At 64.4% G+C, this 18,729-nt stretch overlaps 1 protein-coding gene across 1 annotated transcript; it reads left to right on the plus strand.

Annotated features, from left to right (window-relative positions):
* Positions 1–8,305: 8,305 nt before the first annotated feature.
* On the plus strand, positions 8,306–17,319 carry CCDC102A (coiled-coil domain containing 102A). Its single transcript, XM_068168392.1, is given in 9 exon segments — positions 8,306–8,360; positions 10,639–10,804; positions 10,806–11,240; positions 12,335–12,537; positions 13,064–13,172; positions 14,275–14,391; positions 14,496–14,705; positions 16,007–16,177; positions 17,194–17,319. Coding segments are annotated over 8 exon segments (1,461 nt in total). The 5' UTR covers positions 8,306–8,360; positions 10,639–10,696; the 3' UTR covers positions 17,302–17,319.
* The last annotated feature ends 1,410 nt before the right edge of the window (positions 17,320–18,729 follow it).

Here is an 18,729-nt window from a genome sequence, read left to right on the forward strand (position 1 = left end):
CTCTTAAAGTTTCTAAAAGCTCCCAAAATCCCCCCAAAATGCCTTAAAAGCTCTCCAAGTCCCTGCTCTTATTTGAAGTTCCCCAAAAGCTCCAAAAGGTTCCTAAAAGCCTTAAAAGTTCCCAAAAGCTTCTCAAAGCTCCAAAAAATTCCCTCAAAACCCTTCAAGCTCCTGATGAAAGCTCCTAAAAGACCTTAAAAGCTCCTAAAAGACCTAAAAGTTCCTAAACTCCCTCAAAGTTCCTAAATGACCTAAAGTGTCCTAAAAGCCCCCAAAAGTTCCTAAACGTCCTTAAAGCTCTTAAAAAAACTCCCAGAAGCTCCCAAAGCTTCCTAAATGAGGAGGAGGGGATGGAGTCCAGCAGCAGTGAGTTTGCAGCTGACAGCAAGCTGGGAGCAGAGGCTGGTCAGTGAGAGGGCAGAAGGGCTCTGCAGAGGGACCTTGCCAGGCTGGGCAGATGGGCAGAGGCCAACAGGATGGCATTCAACAAGTCCAAGTGCCAGGGACTGCACATTGGCCACAGCAACCCCAGGCAGCGCCACAGGCTGGGGGCAGAGTGGCTGAGAGCTGCCAAAGAGAGAGGGACCTGGGGGTGCTGATTGACAGCTGCCTGAACAGGAGCCAGCAGTGTGCCCAGGGGGCCAAGAAGGCCAAGGGCATCCTGGCCTGCATCAGGAGCAGTGTGGCCAGCAGGAGCAGGGAGCTCATCCTGCCCTGTGCTCAGCACTGCTCAGGCCACACCTTGAGTCCTGTGTCCAGCTCTGGGCTCCTCAGGTTAGGAAAGAGGTTGAGCTGCTGGAAGGTGTCCAGAGAAGGGCAACAAAGCTGGGGAGGGGTCTGGGGCACAGCCCTGTGAGGAGAGGCTGAGGGAGCTGGGGTTGCTTAGCCTGGAGAAGAGGAGGCTTAGGGGAGACCTCATTGCTCTCTCCAACTCCCTGCAGGGAGGTTGTAGCCAGGAGGGAGTTGGTCTCTTCTCCCAGGCAGCCAGCACCAGAACAAGAGGACACAGTCTCAAGCTGTGCCAGGGGAGGTTTGGGCTGGAGGGGAGGAGAAAGTTCTTCCCAGAGAGAGTTGTTCGCCATTGGGATGTGCTGCCCAGGGAGGTGGTGGAGTCCCCACCCCTGGAGGTGTTCAAGAGGGAATTGGATGTGGCACTTGGTGCCATGGTCTGGTCACGAGGTCTGTGGTGCCAGGTTGGACTCGATGATCCTCGAGGTCTCTTCCAACCTTAGTGATACTGAGAGACTGTAAATCCCTTTAAAAATTCCCAAATCCCCTTAAAGTTCCTCAAAGCTTCCTAAAAAACCTTCAAATTCTCCAAACTCCCTAAAAGCTCCTCAAAGCCCCCCAAAAAGTTCCTAACTGTTCTTAAAGCTCCTAAAAAGAAACCTCTAAAAGCCCTTAAAAGTCTTAAATGTCCTTAAAGTTCCTGGAAACTCTAAAAGCTCCTAAAAAGACCTAAAAGTTCCTAAACCCCCTAAAAGTTTCTAAACCCCCCAAAAGTTCCTAAACTCCCTAAAACTTCCTAAACTCCCCAAAAGTTCCTAAATCTCCCCCAAGCTCCTCACAACTCTCAAAAGCTCTAACAGCTTCCTAAATCCCCCCCCAAAGCAACTCCTAAATCCCCTTAAAGTGCCCCAAAGCTCCCTTCAAAACCACCTTAACAACCTCCCGAGCTCCCTAAAAGTTCCTAAAGGCTTCAAAAGTTCCTAGAAGCTAACAAAAAGCCAACCCCGAAAGGCCCCAACCCCTAACCCCCCTCCCCACCGCCCCCCCAAGACGTCAGGGGCGCTGCGAGGCTGCCGGGCCGGCGCCGGGCAGGCAGAGGGAGCCTGCTGGCAGCGTGCTGGGCAGGGCAGGCTCTGGCAAGTGAGGGCACATCCTGCCAGGCAAGCTGGCAGCCCAGGGGAGGCGAGGAGGGGCAGAGGTGCCCCAGTGAGCGCCAGGCTCGCTGCCAAGTGGTGACGGTGCCAGCCTAGGGTGCCGGGAGCCTCTCCCACCCCCGCCCCGAAACCCCCTTTGGGTGCTCCCAAGTGAGCTGCAGCCGTAAGTGGGGCTCAGCGTAGCTCTGATGAGGATGAAGCAGCAGAGTGCTGGCGGGAGGGGGGGGCCCCCCAGGTTTCCCCACCTCCCCACCCCCCTGCTCCCATCCACATCTGCTGAGCAACCTCAGGATGCTCGTCCCAGGAGAGCCCCAGGGAAGCTGCACAGCCTCTGGGTGTCCTCCCTGCCCCCCTTTGGGGTCACTTGGCCTCCCTCAGCCTTGCTCCCTCAAATGGGGACGTGCCCCCCGAACCCCCCAGCCCCACCCTGGGGTTTCTCTGTCGGGCAGCAAGGGAGGCAGCAGATGCCAGGGCTGTAAAACCCAACTGTAGAGAGGGCAATAAACCTGCCTGGGTGCTCAGCCTTGGCAAGCCAGCCCCTGTGAGGTCAGGGGAGGCTGGGCGGGGAGGCTCCCCTGGGATGTTCCCAGCCTTGTCTGCTCCACAGGCACCAAGGTATGGGATGGGTTGGGTTGGAAAAGCCCTCCCAGATCATCCACTCCAACCAGCAGCCCAACCCCACCATGGCCACCAAACCCTGGCCACAGGGCTCTGGAACACTCCAGCCATGGGGACTCCACCACCTCCCTGGGCAGCCTCTGCCAGGCCCTGACCACTCTGACACCAAAGACATTTTGCCTCCTCTCCAACCTCAGCCTCCCCTGGCACAACTCCAGGCCAGTTCCTCTCCTTCCATCCCCTGAGCCTGGGCAGCAGAGCCCAGCCCCAACCTCCCTGCAGCCTCCTCTCAGGGAGCTGCAGAGAGCAAGGAGGTCTCCCCTCAGCCTCACAGTGTGCCAGGGGTTGGAGGGCACCTCTGGAGGTGGAGTCCCAAAGCTGGATCCCGAAGTGGAGCCAAGGTCTGTCCCCAACCTTCCCTTCTCTTCCCTTTAATCTCTTCCCTGGCTGCTTGTTCCCCACCAGCACCACCACCAAACTTGGAGGGCATGCAGGAATTCCAGAGCTTTGCCCCTGGGCCAAGAGCTGGCACTTGGAAGCCTGAGGGCACCGTGCTGATGCCAAGCCTCCTTTCCTAGGGACAAAAGGAGGGCACAAGCCCCTCGGGCAGCTCGGCAGGGGCCTCCTGCCCGATAAGGCAGAGGGAAAGGCAAACAGGGTGATTCGTGCTCGGGGAAGTGAGATGGGCTGGCTCCTCCTCCTCCTCCTTCTCCTCCTCCTCCTGCCCGCCGTGCCCCAGGGCTGGGGCGGGCACCGGGGCCGGTGGAAGGTTGGATCCCACACTGCTCTCCCAGAGGACCTTGGGGAAGTGTTTTAAGTCCACTCCCAGTGTGGCAGAGGGGGAAATGTGCCTCTGCTGTGCCCAGTCACCAGCACCAGGCTCAGCTCCCCAGGGACTCCCACATCCCACCAGTCCCCAAGGAGCTCAGCTCCCCAGGGACCACCACATCCCACCAGTCCCCAAGGAGCTCAGCTCCCCAAGGACCATCACATCCCACCAGTCCCCAAGGAGCTCAGCTCCCCAGGGACCATCATATCCCACCAGCCCCCAAGGAGCTCAGCTCCCCAGGGACCATCACATCCCACCAGTCCCCAAGGAGCTCAGCTCCCCAGGGACCATCACATCCCACCAGCCCCCGAGGAGCTCAGCTCCCCAGGGACCACCACATCCCACCAGCCCCCATGGAGCTCAGCTCCCCAGGGACCACCACATCCCACCAGTCCCCATGGAGCTCAGCTCCCCAGGGACCATCACATCCCACCAGTCCCCATGGAGCTCAGCTCCCCAGGAAATACCACATCCCACCAGTCCCCATGGAGCTCAGCTCCCCAGGCACCATCACATCCCACCAGTCCCCAAGGAGCTCAGCTCCCCAGGGACCACCACATCCCACCAGTCCCCATGGAGCTCAGCTCCCCAGGGACCACCACATCCCCCCAGTCCCCAGCAGCCTCACCTCCCCAGGCACCACCACATCCCACAGCTGCTGTGTTCCTGCTGCCATGGGGCAACTACCGAATGATTCCCCCCCTCCTCCCCCACCTCCACCTGCCCCCGGGCACCAGCCCAAGGCAGACCCAGAGGCCGACTCTGGTGCTTGGCACACAGCAAGCCTCAGAACCTTGCCCTGGGGGAAAGAGAGGTGGAAAACACATCCCCAGAGCAGCCAGGGGGCTGGGGCTGCCTCGGCCGGGACGTGAGGCTCCCGCGGTGAGGGGGGCACAAGCCGGGGCGCCTGGCACCTCACCAAGCCCCCAAGCTTCTCACTGACTAAGGGAAGGCAGCCGGGGGCGGGGGGGCGATGAGGCACAAGGCACAGCTCATCCCCACGTGGCTGCGGGCTGTGGGCACCCTGCTGCCCGGCGGGCTGGGAGGCATGGGGGGGGCACACGGCCTTCTTTTGTCCTGAGCATCCGCGGGAGGGGAGGAGGGAGGGAGGGAAGCTCAGCGGCGGCGCTGGCTGCCCTTTGTGCGCGGAACAAAGAACAAGAGCCGGCCGCAGCCCGGCGCTGCCCACAGCCAGGCTGCGGGAGGCGGCAGGGAGGGAGTCGCCGCTCGGCAGGGACAGGCAGCTTGGGACAGAGCGGCTGAGCTGGGAAGAGACCTGGGAGATCAGCAAGTCCCCAACCTTCTCCCCCAGAGCTCACAGTGCTGCTGAGCCCCCAGCACCAAACCACCTCCCCCAGCACCACCTCCAGGGATGGAGACTCCACCACCTCCCTGGGCAGCCTGGGCCAGGGCCTGAGAACCCTTCCTGGGATGAAACTGTTCCTCATCTCCAACCTGAGCCTCCCCTGGCACCTCCCCTGGCACAGCTTGAGGCTGTTCCTCTTGTCCTGTCCCTTGGTGCAGGTGAGAAGAGCCCAACCCCCAGCTGGCTCCAGCTTCCTGCCATGGAGCTGCAGAGGGCAATGGGGTGAGGGCCCTGGCAGTGCCACCGTGCTGGGATGCTGCTCTGCATCCCAAGGGGCACAGCAGGATGCCCAGCTCCAGAACCTCAGGCACAGGGAAAGCAAACCCAGGAGTGCAGGTGGCAGCCCCACGAGAGGGCTCAGATGTCCCAGCCAGGCTGTAGGTGGGCAGCTTGGCACCACTCAGCAGCACCACTCACTGGCACCAATTGGCACCACTCACTGGCACTGCTCACCAGCACCACCCACCAGCACCACTCACTGGCACCCACTAATTGGCACCACTCACTGTCACTGCTCACCAGCACCACTCACCAGCACCACTCACTGGCACCCACTAATTGGCACCACTCACCAGCACCTCTAACTGGCACCACTCAGCAGCACCACTCACTGGCACCCACTAATTGGCACTGCTCACCAGCACCACTCACTAGCACCACTCACCAGCAGCTTTAACTGGCACCATTCAGCAGCACCACTCACTGGCACTGCTCACCAGCACCACTCACTCACTGGCACCACTAAGTGGCATCTCCCACCAGAACCACTAACTGGCACCACTCACCAGTGCCACTCACTGGTACCACTCCCTGGTCACTGCCGACCAACAGCACGAACTGGCACCCCACACCAGCATCTCTCACCATCACCACTCACTGCCACCACTCACCAGCACCACCCCCTGGGCACTGCCCGCCAGCACCACCCCTTGGGCACTGCCCGCCAGCACGGCCGCAGTGCCGCAGCGCCGCGGTCTGGCCCTGCAGTGGGCACTGTCCGGAGCTGGTACCATCGTCGAGAGCCTTGTGCCATCTAGTGGGACCTTCCCTCATGGCAAGGCACAGCGTGGCTGCTGGCTCTGCCCGCCGAGGGCTGGGGGATGCCCGGGTGGCATCGGGTGGCAGTGGGACCCTGGCTAGAGGCTGCAGCGCTTCTCCAGGGGTGGCAGTTCCCTGATGCTTTTCATGAGTCTTCACCTCCATCAGATGCCAATGGCAGGGCTGAGAGCTGGCATCTGGGTGGCACTGGGGCAGCCCAAGTCCCCAGGGAAGGGCATCACCCGCAGGGCTCCAGGACACAGCCCCCCCAGCAGCGGGCAGCTCCTGCTACCTGCAGCCCACCGTGGTGCCCGTGGTGCCAGCTGGCCAGCCCGGGACACACCTCTGTGCCATGTCCCCAGAGAGCAGCCCCGGAGCCGCCCTGGCAGCCTCTTACCCTGGTGTTGGGGCAGGTTGGCTGGAGGCATTGCCAACAGGACCCTGGCACTGCAGGGTGAAGTACCAGAGGCAGATGAAGAGCCCTGTGGGTGGGTGCCAGGGTGGTCACTGCTGGGGCTGCACCCAGGTCAGGTGAGGAGCAGGAAGGTGATGAGGACCTTGCTGCTGCCAACCAGGGGGTGCCAATCCCATCCACTCCCCCCTCTGCCCCCTCCCGTGGTGCCCACCGACCTCGCAAGGAGTTGAGGATGGTGAAGAGGTGGAGCTGGGGCAGGAGGAAGATGCCAAAGCTGCAGAAGGCTGGTGCCCAGGTGATGCCCAGCAGGCAGGTGTGCCCCAGCACCCTCACCCACTCCTTCCTCGCCTGCCCCTTCTGCTCTTGGATCCTCCACACTTCTCAGCAGGAAGGGCTCTGCAGAGGGACCTTGCCAGGCTGGACAGATGGGCAGAGTCCAACAGGATGGCATTCAACAAGTGGCCTTGCAGGAGAGGCTGAGGGAGCTGGGGTTGCTCAGCCTGGAGAAGAGGAGGCTCAGGGGAGACCTCATTGCTCTCTCCAGCTCCCTGCAGGGAGGTTGTAGCCAGGTGGGGATTGGGCTCTTCTCCCAGGCAAGCAGCACCAGAACAAGAGGACACAGTCTCAAGCTGTGCCAGGGGAGGTTTGGGCTGGAGGAGAGGAAGAAATTCTCCCCAGCCAGAGAGATTGGCCCTGGGGATGTGCTGCCCAGGGGGGTGGTGGAGTCCCCACCCCTGGGGGTGGATTGGATGTGGCACTTGGAGCCATGGCTGAGCTGTCAGAAGGGGCTGGGTGCTGGGTGGGACTGGATGAGCCATGAGGTCTTTTCCAGCCTGGTTGATCCTGTGGTCTCCTCTGCTTCTCCAACAGGATGCCAACAGCAGCCAGGTGCTGGGGGACAGGGTGGTTGGCATCTCCCTGGTGGACAGGGTCGTGGCCAACCTCTCCAAGCCGCTGCTCCTCACTTTCTTCCACGAGCAGCTGCCGGTAGGCGTTGGGTGCTGGGTGCTAGGTTGGACTGGATGAGCTCTGAGGTCTTTTCCAGCCGGGTTGCTCCGTGGCTCTGTGCAAACCTCCCCCTGGCCTGCGGCAGGCAGCAGCAGCTGTGTCCAAGCCGCCTGCAGAATCACTTCCCTGCTGCAAGCGAAGCGTCCTCGCTCAGGCTGCCCTGGCTCCAAAGGCAGGGATGGGGGCGTGGGGGAAGAGCAAAGCAGCCCCCAGCTCCAGCCTTTTTTTTTGGGGGGTGGGGGTGATTGGTTTTCTTCCTCTTTTTCCACTGGAAAAACGCAGAGCTTGGAGGCATCTGCAGCTCTGCTTGGATTTGATTCCCTTTGCACCCTGGGTGCCGCTGCCCCCACGGCAGCCTCCCACACCCCGTGGGGCACAAACTCCTCTTGGACACTTCCCCTCTCGGGGAAAATGCTGCAGGCAGACGCTGGTGTGGGGCTCTGCTGCTGGGTCAGGGGCCAGCACCACACCACAGGTGTCCAGGGTGCCAGTGGGCACCCACAGGCCACACCACACACATGCAAGATGCCAGTGGGCACCCATATCCCACACCCCATGTATGCAAGATGCCAGTGGGCACCCACATCACACACATGCAAGATGCCAGTGGGCACCCATATCCCACACCCCATATGTGCATGATGCCAGTGGGCACCCACACCACACACATGCAAGATGCCAGTGGGCACCCATATCCCACACCCCATATGTGCATGATGCCAGTGGGCACCCACACCATATGCATGCAAGATGCCAGTGGGCACCCACAGGCCACACCACACACACGCATGTGCAGGATGCCAAGGTGCACCCACGAACCTCAGCACATGCGTGTGCAGGATGCCAGCGTGCACCCACGCCCCACACGCGTGTGCATCGCCGTGCACGGTCCCCCTGTGCAAACACGCGTGGGAGCCCCGGCAGGAGCAAAGCCCCCCGGGAACCCACCCGACTAAACCGGGGCAGGGTGAAGGGGGGGATCCGCTCGTTCCCCCTGGCAAAAGCACGGCGGCAGCCCCCGCGCAGACAGGACGCGCACCCGTGGGCCCGGGATGGGCCCCGGCGGCGGGACCGACCCCGCCATGGGCGCGGGCGGGGGGCGGGAGCGGCGGCGGGAGGAGGAGGAGAAGGAGGAGGAAGGGGGAGGAGGAGACTCGGCCGGCAGCGCCCCGGGCTGCCCGCTCCGCCGCCGCACCGGCACCGGTGAGGGAGGCGAGGGGAGGAGGGGGCAGTGGGTCGGGCCGGGCCGGGCCGGCGCGTGGGGCGGTACCGGCGGCGGCAGAGCCGCGGCAAAAGTTGCGGGAAACTTCGCCCGGGGAGCGGGGGCGGCCGCGCCGGGACGTGGCGGGACGGGCGGTACCGAGCCGAGCGGGGCGATGCTGGGCCGGGCCGGGCCGAGCCCAGCCGAGCCGTGCCGTGCGGTACCGGCCATACCGGGCCGTGCGGGACGGGACGGGGCGGGGCGGGCGCGGAGGAATGCGGCGGGTCCCGCGGGCCGGGGCGCGTCACCGCCCGCAGCTGACTGCCAGCGCCCCTGGCCAATGGGGAGGCTCTGAGGCAGAGAGGTCCCGCCCCCACCGGGAGCGCGGGACGGGGCGGGGGGCGCGCGCCACGCCGCCTGCCTGGGTCGGGGGCCGCGGTGCGGGGTCCGGCGGCTGCGGGGCGCCGCCGTCGTTGTTGCGCGAGTACCAGCGCCCCGTGGGAGCTCCCGTGGGGGCTTCGCCGGTGCCGGTGCTCCGTGGGGACTGCCGTGGGCGTTGCACGGGTGCGGGTGCTCTCGTGGGCGCTGCGTGGATTCCCGTGCTCCATGGGGACTCCCGTGGGTGCCGCGTGGCGCCGGTGGTCCACGGGCACTCCTGTGGGTACTGCATGGGTGCCGATGCTCCGTCTGTGCTCCCGTGGGGGCTTCCCCGGTGCTGGTGCTCCATGGGGACTGCCGTGGGCCTTGCACGGGTGCGGGTGCTCTCGTGGGCGCTGCGTGGATTCCCGTGCTCCATGGAGACTCCCGTGGGTGCCGGTGCTCCACGGGGACTCCTGTGTGTGCTGCATGGGTGCCCGTGCTAAGTCTGTGCTCCCGTGGGTGCTGCACCGCTGCCGGTGCTCCGTGGGCAGACTCCCGTGGGCAGACTCCCGTGGGCACTACACCGAGGTGCCAGTGCTCTGTGGGGACTTCCATGGCTGTTGGGCCACTACGGGTGCTCCCGTGGGTGTGGCACGGATGCCCGTGCACCCGTGGGCATCATACCGCAGTGGGCGGGCAGCCGGTGCCGTGCCCAGCTGGGTCCTGGCTTTCCTCTCCGGGGCATCAGGAGCGCGCTGGCCGAGGCTCGCTCCCCACCCCCTCTCCCCGGGGTTAACCATTTCAGCAAATCCCATCAGAGAAACCCGGTTCTTCCCCAGGGCAGAGCCCACGGCTGCCACCGGCCCCGGCCCCGGCCCCGGCTCGCACGGCACGGCCGAGTTTGGCAGCAGGTTCAGGCTGCAGCGTGCCGGAAAGCCGCCGGGAGGCTGCGGGCTGGCCGCGGCCGGCCTCTGTACTTATCCCATTAGGGGCTTCCAGCAGCCTCCCATTAAGGTTTCCTGGGGCGGTTTGCCCGCCCGGCCCGGCCGGGGTGGGAGGTCCGTGCCAGGACGCAGGCCATCAGCACCAGCCCTTTGTTGTGGCATCAGCGGAGAGCCGCCTTGCCCGGCCGCCTCGGCTGCATCCTTCCTACCCGGGCCGGGCCAGGGCGGCTGGAGCTGCGCTTGCCTCTCTGGCACCGGGTCCGGGCTTCAAGCCTGGCTGGAGCTGTTGGGGTGCAGCCAGGTCCCCCCTGCCACAGCAGCTAGGATGGTCCTGGAGGCCCGGAGATAATGTCATGCAGATGAGCTCATGGGATGACATCACGCCGATGGCATGCAGATGTTGCCTCCAGTGCCTCGGCTGAGGTGGCCTTGGCCATGCTGGTGCTGGCTGCACGGGGGAGCAAGGTGCCAGTGGCCTCACACAGGACCTCCTCCGGGGTGCTGCTGGAACCAGCACCAGACACCTCACCGGTGGGGACTCTGCTTAGGGGTCCTTGATGAGGACCTCACTGGGGTCACGATAGGGACCTGGCTGTGGCCATCACTTGCTCCTCTCTAGGGTCACGATAGGGACCTGGCTGTGGCCATCACTTGCTCCTCTCTAGGGTCACGATAGGGACCTGGCTGTGGCCATCACTTGCTCCTCTCTAGGGTCACGATAGGGACCTGGCTGTGGCCATCACTTGCTCCTCTCTAGGGTCACGATAGGGACCTGGCTGTGGCCATCACTTGCTCCTCTCCAGGGTCACGACAGGGACCTGGCTGTGGCCATCGCCAGACACCTGAGCAGAGTCCATGCCAGCGACCCCATCACTCACTGTGCCACCCTCCAAACCCAGGCGCTGCACCCCCGCTTCCCTCCAGCCACCTCCTGCAGCCCCCCAGAACCCCCCTGACCCTCCCTTGTCTCTCGCAGGTGCCCGGGCAGAGGCACTGCCCCAGCGGTGATGGCCACGTCCTAGGGCAGACCCAGCATGAGCCAAAGCGGCGCCTCACGCCTGGCCGGCTCCCCGCCGCTGCCGGGGGGCTCGCTGCTGGCCCTGCTGGCCCCCGAGTCTTCCCCGTCCCCTCCTAGCGGGACGCCCCTCGCCGGGGCCGCCGCCGGCGCTGCTGGAGGGGGACTGGGAAGGGCGTGAGGAGCTGCGGCTGCGGGAGCTGGAGGAGGCGCGGGCGCGGGCGGCGCAGATGGAGAAGACGATGCGGTGGTGGTCGGACTGCACTGCCAACTGGCGTGAGAAGTGGAGCAAGGTGCGGGCCGAGCGCAACCGCGCCCGGGAGGAGGTGCGGCAGCTGCGGCACCGCCTGGAGGCGCTCACCAAGGAGCTGGCCAGCCTCCGCCGCGACCGCGACCGCGACCGGGACCGGCCGGACGAGCGGTCCCCGGCTGCCCGCCCGCCGCGGGTTCACGGCCAGCCTGGCACCGGCTGCCCGCCCGACGCCGACGAGGCAGAGGGAGAGGCTGACCCTGAGCATGAGCCTGTGCGGGATGTGGGGGCTGAGACGCCCCCAAAAGTCAAGGTGAGGTGGAACAGTGTTGTGGGGGTCAGGCCCCTCTCAGAGCAGTACCATGGGGGGTCCAGGACCTCCACAGCCCTGTGCAGCAGTGGCTCTGATTGCTTTCTTGGGCACTCAGCAAAACTTGGGGTGCTGATACAGGGGACAGTGGCTTGGGCTGTGCCAGTGGCATCTCCCAGTGAGAGCTGGAATGCCAGGGCGCCCAAGTGAGTTTCCAGGAGATCTCTGTGCTGAAGGCAGGAGGAAGAGAAGGAAGGAAGGGACCACAGAGCCACTGCAGGAATGCTCCCAGCTGCTCCAGCCATTTCTGCTGCTGTCATGGCACTGAACTCATCTGTGCCAGTTCATTCCACGATGGCATGGCTGCTGAGCAGCACATCTCAGCTTGATCTGAGCGCCCCCTGAGGGCTTCCTGCTTGGTCCCTGGGGATGTCCCCTCCCCAGAAAACCTCTGCAGCTCGTGGAGCTTGGCAGAACATTGCCCCCGTGGCAGTGCTGGTGAGGTTGTGCCAGAAGTGGGGATGGTGCTCATGCCAAATTCCCAGCGAGGCAGAGAGCTGGCAGCAGAGCCTGCTGGTGTGTGGGAGCCCCCCATGGAGGATGGGTCCCTTTCTGGTCACCCCCAGCAGTTCCCTGGGGACCAGAGAGGGGTGGCTGGAGGGATGCTTAAGGAGGCCTACAAGAAAGCTGGGGAGGGACTCTTGAGGGTGTCAGATGATTAGAGGAGTGTGGGGCATGGAACCAAAACCAGGAGAGGGGAGATTGAGATTGGCTGTGAGGAAGAAGTTTTTCACTATGGGGGTGGTGAGAGCCTGGCCCAGGCTGCCCAGGGAGGTGGTGGAAGCCTCCTGCTGATGCCTGGAGGTGTTTGCAGCCAGGCTGGAGGTGGCTGTGAGCAAGCTGCTGTGGGGTGAGGTGTCCCTGCCCATGGCAGGGGCTTGGAGCTGGCTGAGCCCTGAGCTCCCTTCCAGCCCTGCCAGCTCTGGGGTTCTCTGCTCTGGGTGATGGAGTGACAGCTGGGTGCTGGCAGGGGGTGGGAAGCCAGGGCTGCCCCCTCACCCTTTGTCCCCTGTGCCTGGCCACCCACGGCATGGCAGGAGCTGGAGCTGATGGAAAACCTCTTGGTGAGCAAGCAGGAGGAGGGCTGGGAGCAGCGGGGCCCCAGGGCCTCCTTCGCCCGGCAGGAGCGCAGCCGCCTGCTCTGGGAGGACCTCAGCGTCGTGGAGGAGGAGGCCACCAAAGTCACTGCCCTGAAGCTGAGGCTGGATGAGTCGCAGAAAGTGCTGCTCAAGGAGAGGGAGTGAGTGCCTCGGGCAGGGGGGCAGCAGCAGCCTTGCTGGGTGCCAGCTGAGTCCAGACAGGTCCCCACCAGGGAGGGACATCCCCCGGAGCTGAGCCCAGCCAGGTCACCACCAGGGAGAGACATCCCCTGGGGCTGAGTCCAGCCAGGTCACCTCCAGGGAGGGACATCCCCTGGAGCTGAGTCCAGCCAGGTCACCACCAGGGAGGGACATCCCTTGGGGCTGAGCCCAGACAGGTCGCCACCAGGGAGGGACATCCCCCGGGGCTGAGCCCAGCCAGGTCACCACCAGGGAGGAACATCCCCTGGAGCTGAGTCCAGACAGGTCCCCACTAGGGAGGGACATCCCCTGGGGCTGAGTCCAGCCAGGTCACCTCCAGGGAGGGACATCCCCTGGGGCTGAGTCCAGCCAGGTCACCTCCAGGGAGTGACATCCCCTGGGGCTGAGCCCAGCCAGGTCACCTCCAGGGAGGGACATCCCCTGGGGTCCTGCCAGCTGCTGTCATCGTTGTTGTCTCCTCCCCAGGGACAAGCTGGCGCTCAGCAAGAGCATCGAGAAGCTGGAGGGCGAGCTCAGCCAGTGGAAGATCAAGTATGAGGAGCTCAACAAGAACAAGCAGGAGGTGATGAAGCAGGTGAGCAAGGTGCCTGGGGACCAGGAGTGCCCCGGGGAAGGGGGTGGCTTGGCCTGGGTGGTCGGACTCGTTGACCCACAGCCCCCTCCCCAGCTGCAGGCAGGGCTGTAGCGCTGAGCCATGGGTGCAGGCAGAGCTCAAGTGGTGCAGGCTGGGGGCTTGCTGCCTGGGGTTGCTTGAAAATTCCTCCCCCCCTCCCCCCCCAGCATTAAATTTGTCAGCCCAGCCCAGCTGGAAGCAAATGAAGCTGTGGTCCCAAGCAAAACTCCCCCCCTGCCCTGCTCTGCTGAGCCCACAGCTGCAGCTCTGTTCCCAGCTCTGCAGCCTCTGTGCCAGGAAGGCTCTGGAGGGGCTGGAAGGTGTCCAGAGCAGGGCCAGGAGGCTGAGCAGAGGGCTGGAGCTGCTCTGCTCTGAGCACAGCCTGAGAGAGTTGGGCTTGTGCAGGCTGCAGAGGAGAAGGCTCCAGGGAGACCTTCTGGTGGCCTTGCAGGAGCTGCAGGGGGCTGCAGGAAAGCTGGGGAGGGACTTTGGAGGGGGTGAGGGAGGGACAGGACTGGGGGGGCTGGAGCAAAAGGAGAAGCAGGGAGCTGGAGATTGGCTGTGAGGAAGAAGTTGTTGGGCAGGAGGGTGGTGAGAGCCTGGCCCAGGCTGCCCAGGGAGGTGGTGGAAGCCTCCTGCTGATGCCTGGAGGTGTTTGCAGCCAGGCTGGAGGTGGCTGTGAGCAACCTGCTGTGGTGTGAGGTGTCCCTGCCCATGGCAGGGGCTTGGAGCTGGCTGAGCCCTGAGCTCCCTTCCAACCCTGCCAGCCCTGGGGTTCTCTGTTCCTGCAGCACCCACTGTGCCCCTTGCTCTCCTGTGACCCCCAAGCCAAGCACACTGCCCACCATGAGTCACCAGAGGAGCTCCTCTGGCAGCTCTCTCTGCAGCAGGGCTGTTCAGGGCTGGACCTCTCTTGCCCTTTCTCACTCCCCACAGTCATTTATTTCCACTCTGCCACTTTCTGTTCGAGACCTGTGGGAAGCTTTCCAGGTAGAGCCTAAAGCTCCCAGCCCAAGCCCAGCCTGGGTGCTATGTGTTCCCCCCCCCCGCCCCCTCCTTGCAGCTCAACATCCTGAAGGAGCTCCACCAGGACGAGCTGGGACGCATCTCCGAGGACCTGGAGGACGAGCTGGGCGCTCGCTCCAGCATGGACAAGAAGCTGGCGGAGCTGCGCGCCGAGGTGAGGCGGCCTGGCCCCGGCGGCACCCACGGGGGGTGGGGTGGGGTGGGGGCGGGTGGGCGTCCCCCGCCGCTGAGCCCCCCGGCGCGCCCCCCCCGTGCCAGATGGAGAGGCTGCAAGCGGAGAACGCGGCCGAGTGGGGCCGTCGGGAGCGGCTGGAGACGGAGAAGCTGAACCTGGAGCGGGAGAACAAGAAGCTGCGGGCGCAGATCGAGGACCTGGAGGAGCTGCTGGCCCGCAAGCGGCGCCAGGCTGCCAGCGCCCTCGACACCGACCTCAAGACCATCCAGGCTGAGCTCTTCGAGAAGAACAAGGTGCCCCTGCCAGGCTGCTGCCAGCCCCCCTGCTCAGCCCTGGGGTCCTATATCCCCCCCTGCTCAGCCCTGGGGTTCTATATCCCCCTGCTCAGCCCCTGGGGTCCTATATCCCCCTGCTCAGCCCTGGGGTCCTATATCCCCCCCTGCTCAGCCCTGGGGTTCTATATCCCCCTGCTCAGCCCTGGGGTCCTATATCCCCCTGCTCAGCCCTGGGGTCCTATATCCCCCCTGCTCGACCCCTGGGGTCCTATATCCCCCTGCTCAGCCCTGGGGTCCCATATCCCCCCTGCTCAGCCCTGGGGTCCCATATCCCCCCTGCTCAGCCCTGGGGTCCTATATCCCCCTGCTCAGCCCTGGGGTTCCATATCCCCCCTGCTCAGCCCTGGGGTCCTATATCTCCCCCTGCTCAGCCCTGGGGTCCTATATCCCCCTGCTCAGCCCTGGGGTCCCATATCCCCCCTGCTCAGCCCTGGGGTCCCATATCCCCCCTGCTCAGCCCTGGGGTCCTATATCCCCCTGCTCAGCCCTGGGGTTCCATATCCCCCCTGCTCAGCCCTGGGGTCCTATATCTCCCCCTGCTCAGCCCTGGGGTTCTATATCCCCCTGCTCAGCCCTGGGGTCCTATATCCCCCTGCTCAGCCCTGGGGTCCGATATCCCCCCTGCTCAGCCCTGGGGTCCTATATCCCCCCCCTGCTCAGCCCTGGGGTTCTATATCCCCCTGCTCAGCCCTGGGGTTGCATATCCCCCTGCTCAGCCCTGGGGTCCCATCCCCCCTTGGTTGACCCTGGGGTCCCATTCCCCCCCCCGTTTGACTCTTGCCACTTCAGCAGAGGCTCAGCGTTCCCCAGGACCTTCTCAAGTCCAGACTTGAGTCCAGGGGTGGTGGTGACCTCATCCTTGCTCCATCAGATCATAGGATCATAGGATGTGAGGGGTTGGAAGGGGCCTCTGGAGAGCTCCCAGTGCCAGCCCCCTGCCAAAGCAGGAGCACAGAGCCCAGCCCAGGGGCACAGGAACACATCCAGCCAGGGCTGGGAAGGCTCCAGAGCAGGAGACTCCACAACCTCTCTGGGCAGCCTGCTCCAGGCCTCTGGCAGCCTCCCAGCCAAGAAGTTCTTCCTCCTGCTGAGGTGGAAGCTCCTGGGCTGCAGGTTCCATCCCTTGCCCCTTGGCCTATCCCAGGGTGCAGTAGAGAAGAGCTGGTGGGAGATGTCCTTGGGAAGGGGGCACCCAGCAGTGGGGAGGGGGGGCTGTCATGTGCTCAGCCCCCCTCCCCACCCACCCGTGCCTTCTGCAGGAGCTGGCTGACCTGAAGCATGTCCACACCAAGCTGAAGAAGCAGTACCAGGAGAAGATGGCAGAGCTGGCCCACGCCAACCGCCGCGTGGAGCAGCACGAGGGCGAGGTGAAGAAGCTGCGCCTGAGGGTGGAGGAGCTGAAGAAGGAGCTGGCCCAAGCCGAGGACGAGGTGGCAAGCTCCTTGCTGCTGGAGGGGACAGGGGTGGGAAGCTCTGCTCCCTTTGCAGCTGCCAACGGCCCTGCCCCCATCCCATTCTGTCCTGTCCTGTCCCACCCCCACCCCATCCCCTCCCACCCCACCCCATCCTCCCCATTCCCATTCCATCCCATCCTACCCCACTCCATCCCCTCCCATCCCCTCCCACCCCATCCCCTCCCATCCTATCCCCTAACCCATCCCCACCCCTCCCCTCCCACCCCATTCGCTCCCCTCCCACCCCTTCCACCCCATCCCCTAACACCCACCCTACCCCATCCCCTCCCCGCCCATCCCATCCCTTCCCACTCCACCTCGTCCCACCCCATCCCTTCCCACCGCATCCCATCCCCTCCCACCCCACACCATCCTCCCCATTCCCATTCCATTCCATCCCATCCCACCCCACTCCATCCCCTCCCATCCCCTCCCACCCCATCCCCTCCCATCCCCTCCCACCCCATCCCCTCCCATCCTATCCCCTAACCCATCCCCACCCCACCCCTCCCCCCCCATTCACTCCCTTCCCACCCCTTCCACCCCATCCCCTAACACCCCACCCTACCCCATCCCCTCCCCACCCATCCCATCCCTTCCCACTCCACCTTGTCCCACCCCATCCCTTCCCACCGCATCCCATCCCCTCCCACCCCACACCATCCTCCCCCATTTCCCATTCCATCCCCTCCCACCCCACTCCATCACCTCCCATTCCCTAACCCATCCCTCCCATCCCCTCCCCTCCCATCCCCTCCCATCCCATCCCATCCCCTCCCACCTCATCCTCTCACCCATCCCCACCCATCCCCTCCCATCCCATCCTCTCCCATCCTATCCCCTAACCCATCCCCACCCATCCCCTCCCCTCCCACCCCATCCTCTCACCCATCCCCAACCATCCCCTCCCATCCCACCACCCTAACACCCCACACCACCCCATCCCCTCCCCTCCCCTCCCATCCCACCCCATCCCCCCTGCCTTGCCACAGCTGGATGAGGCTCACAACCAGAGCCGGAAGCTGCAGCGGTCCCTGGACGAGCAGACGGAGCAGAGTGAGAGCTTCCAGGTGCAGCTGGAGCACCTGCAGTCCCGGTGAGCACAGCACCAGCCTGGGCACAGCACCAGCCTGGGCACAGCCAGGACCCAGGCCTGGGCTGGTCTTATCCTTTACCCCCATTCCCCCCCACCCAGCACCTGTCTGCTTGACCCCTGGGCAGAGCATGGCCAAGAAGAGGCTCCCAGCGTCCTTGGCAGGCTGTGCAGCCACCCCAGGGAGCAAGCTTAGCCCTGCTGCCAGCTGGGTGGCATTCACCTGCCAGTGAAACCAGCACAGGGCTGCCCCACAGACCCCTAGAGCCCAGCTTGAGCTTCCACCTGGCAGTACCCAGGGCCAGGGCAGGTTCTCAGCATCCCTCCCCAGGTATTGCAGGGGCAGAGGTGAGGTTCAGAGAACCCCAGGGCTGGCAGGGACCCCAAGGCTCAGCCAGCTCCAAGCCCCTGCCATGGGCAGGGACACCTCACCCCACAGCAGCTTGCTCACAGCCACCTCCAGCCTGGCTGCAAACACCTCCAGGCATCGGCAGGAGGCTTCCACCACCTCCCTGGGCAGCCTGGGCCAGGCTCTCACCACCCTCCTGCCCAACAACTTCTTCCTCACAGCCAATCTCCAGCTCCCCACTTCTCCTTTTGCTCCATCCCCCCCAGTCCTGTCCCTCCCTCACCCCTTCCAAAGTCCCTCCCCAGCTTTCCTGCAGCCCCCTGCAGCTCCTGCAAGGCCACCAGAAGCTCTCCCTGGAGCCTTCTCCTCTGCAGCCTGCACAAGCCCAACTCTCTCAGGCTGTGCTCAGAGCAGAGCAGCTCCAGCCCTCTGCTCAGCCTCCTGGCCCTGCTCTGGACACCTTCCAGCCCCTCCAGAGCCTTCCTGGCACAGAGGCTGCAAGAGCTGGGCACAGAGCTGCAGCTGTGGGCTCAGCAGAGTGGAGCAGAGAGGCAGAATCCCCTCCCTGGCCCTGCTGGCCACACTTCTGCTGCTGCAGCCCAGGCTCTGCTTGGCTCTCTGGGCTGCAAGTGCTCCCTGCTGGCTGCTGCTGAGCTTCTCCTCCCCCAGCACCCCTAAGGCCTTTGCTCCAGGGCTGCTCTCCAGCCAGTCCCTGCCCAGCCTCCAGCAGTGCCTGGGATTGCCCTGCCCCAGCTGCAGGGGCTTGCAGTTTGATTGCCCTTCAGGCCTCTTCCCTGGCCCCAGTTTGCCTCTCCAGCAGCACAGAGCTGCAGTGGTGCTGGGAGATCGATGCCGGCGGCTCCAGGAGGCGCTGGGGGAGCTGGGGGGGGAGGTTGTGTTTATCATCCTCCTCTCTTTCCTTGGACATCTTCATTAAATCATGGAGGAATAATGGAGGCTTCACCTTCCCCTCCACCCCTCCCAGCCTCCCCACCCCCCTCCCCCTTTAATAATTCATCATTTCCAGTAACAAGGCAGCAAAGTGGTGGGACCTGAGCTGGGCCTGGGCCTTCAGGGCTTGAGTTT

Source organism: Melanerpes formicivorus, unplaced genomic scaffold, assembly GCF_026170545.1.
Source record: "Melanerpes formicivorus ecotype bairdi unplaced genomic scaffold, bMelFor1.0.p_v2 SCAF_137, whole genome shotgun sequence".
In the NCBI taxonomy this organism is placed as follows: domain Eukaryota; kingdom Metazoa; phylum Chordata; class Aves; order Piciformes; family Picidae; genus Melanerpes; species Melanerpes formicivorus.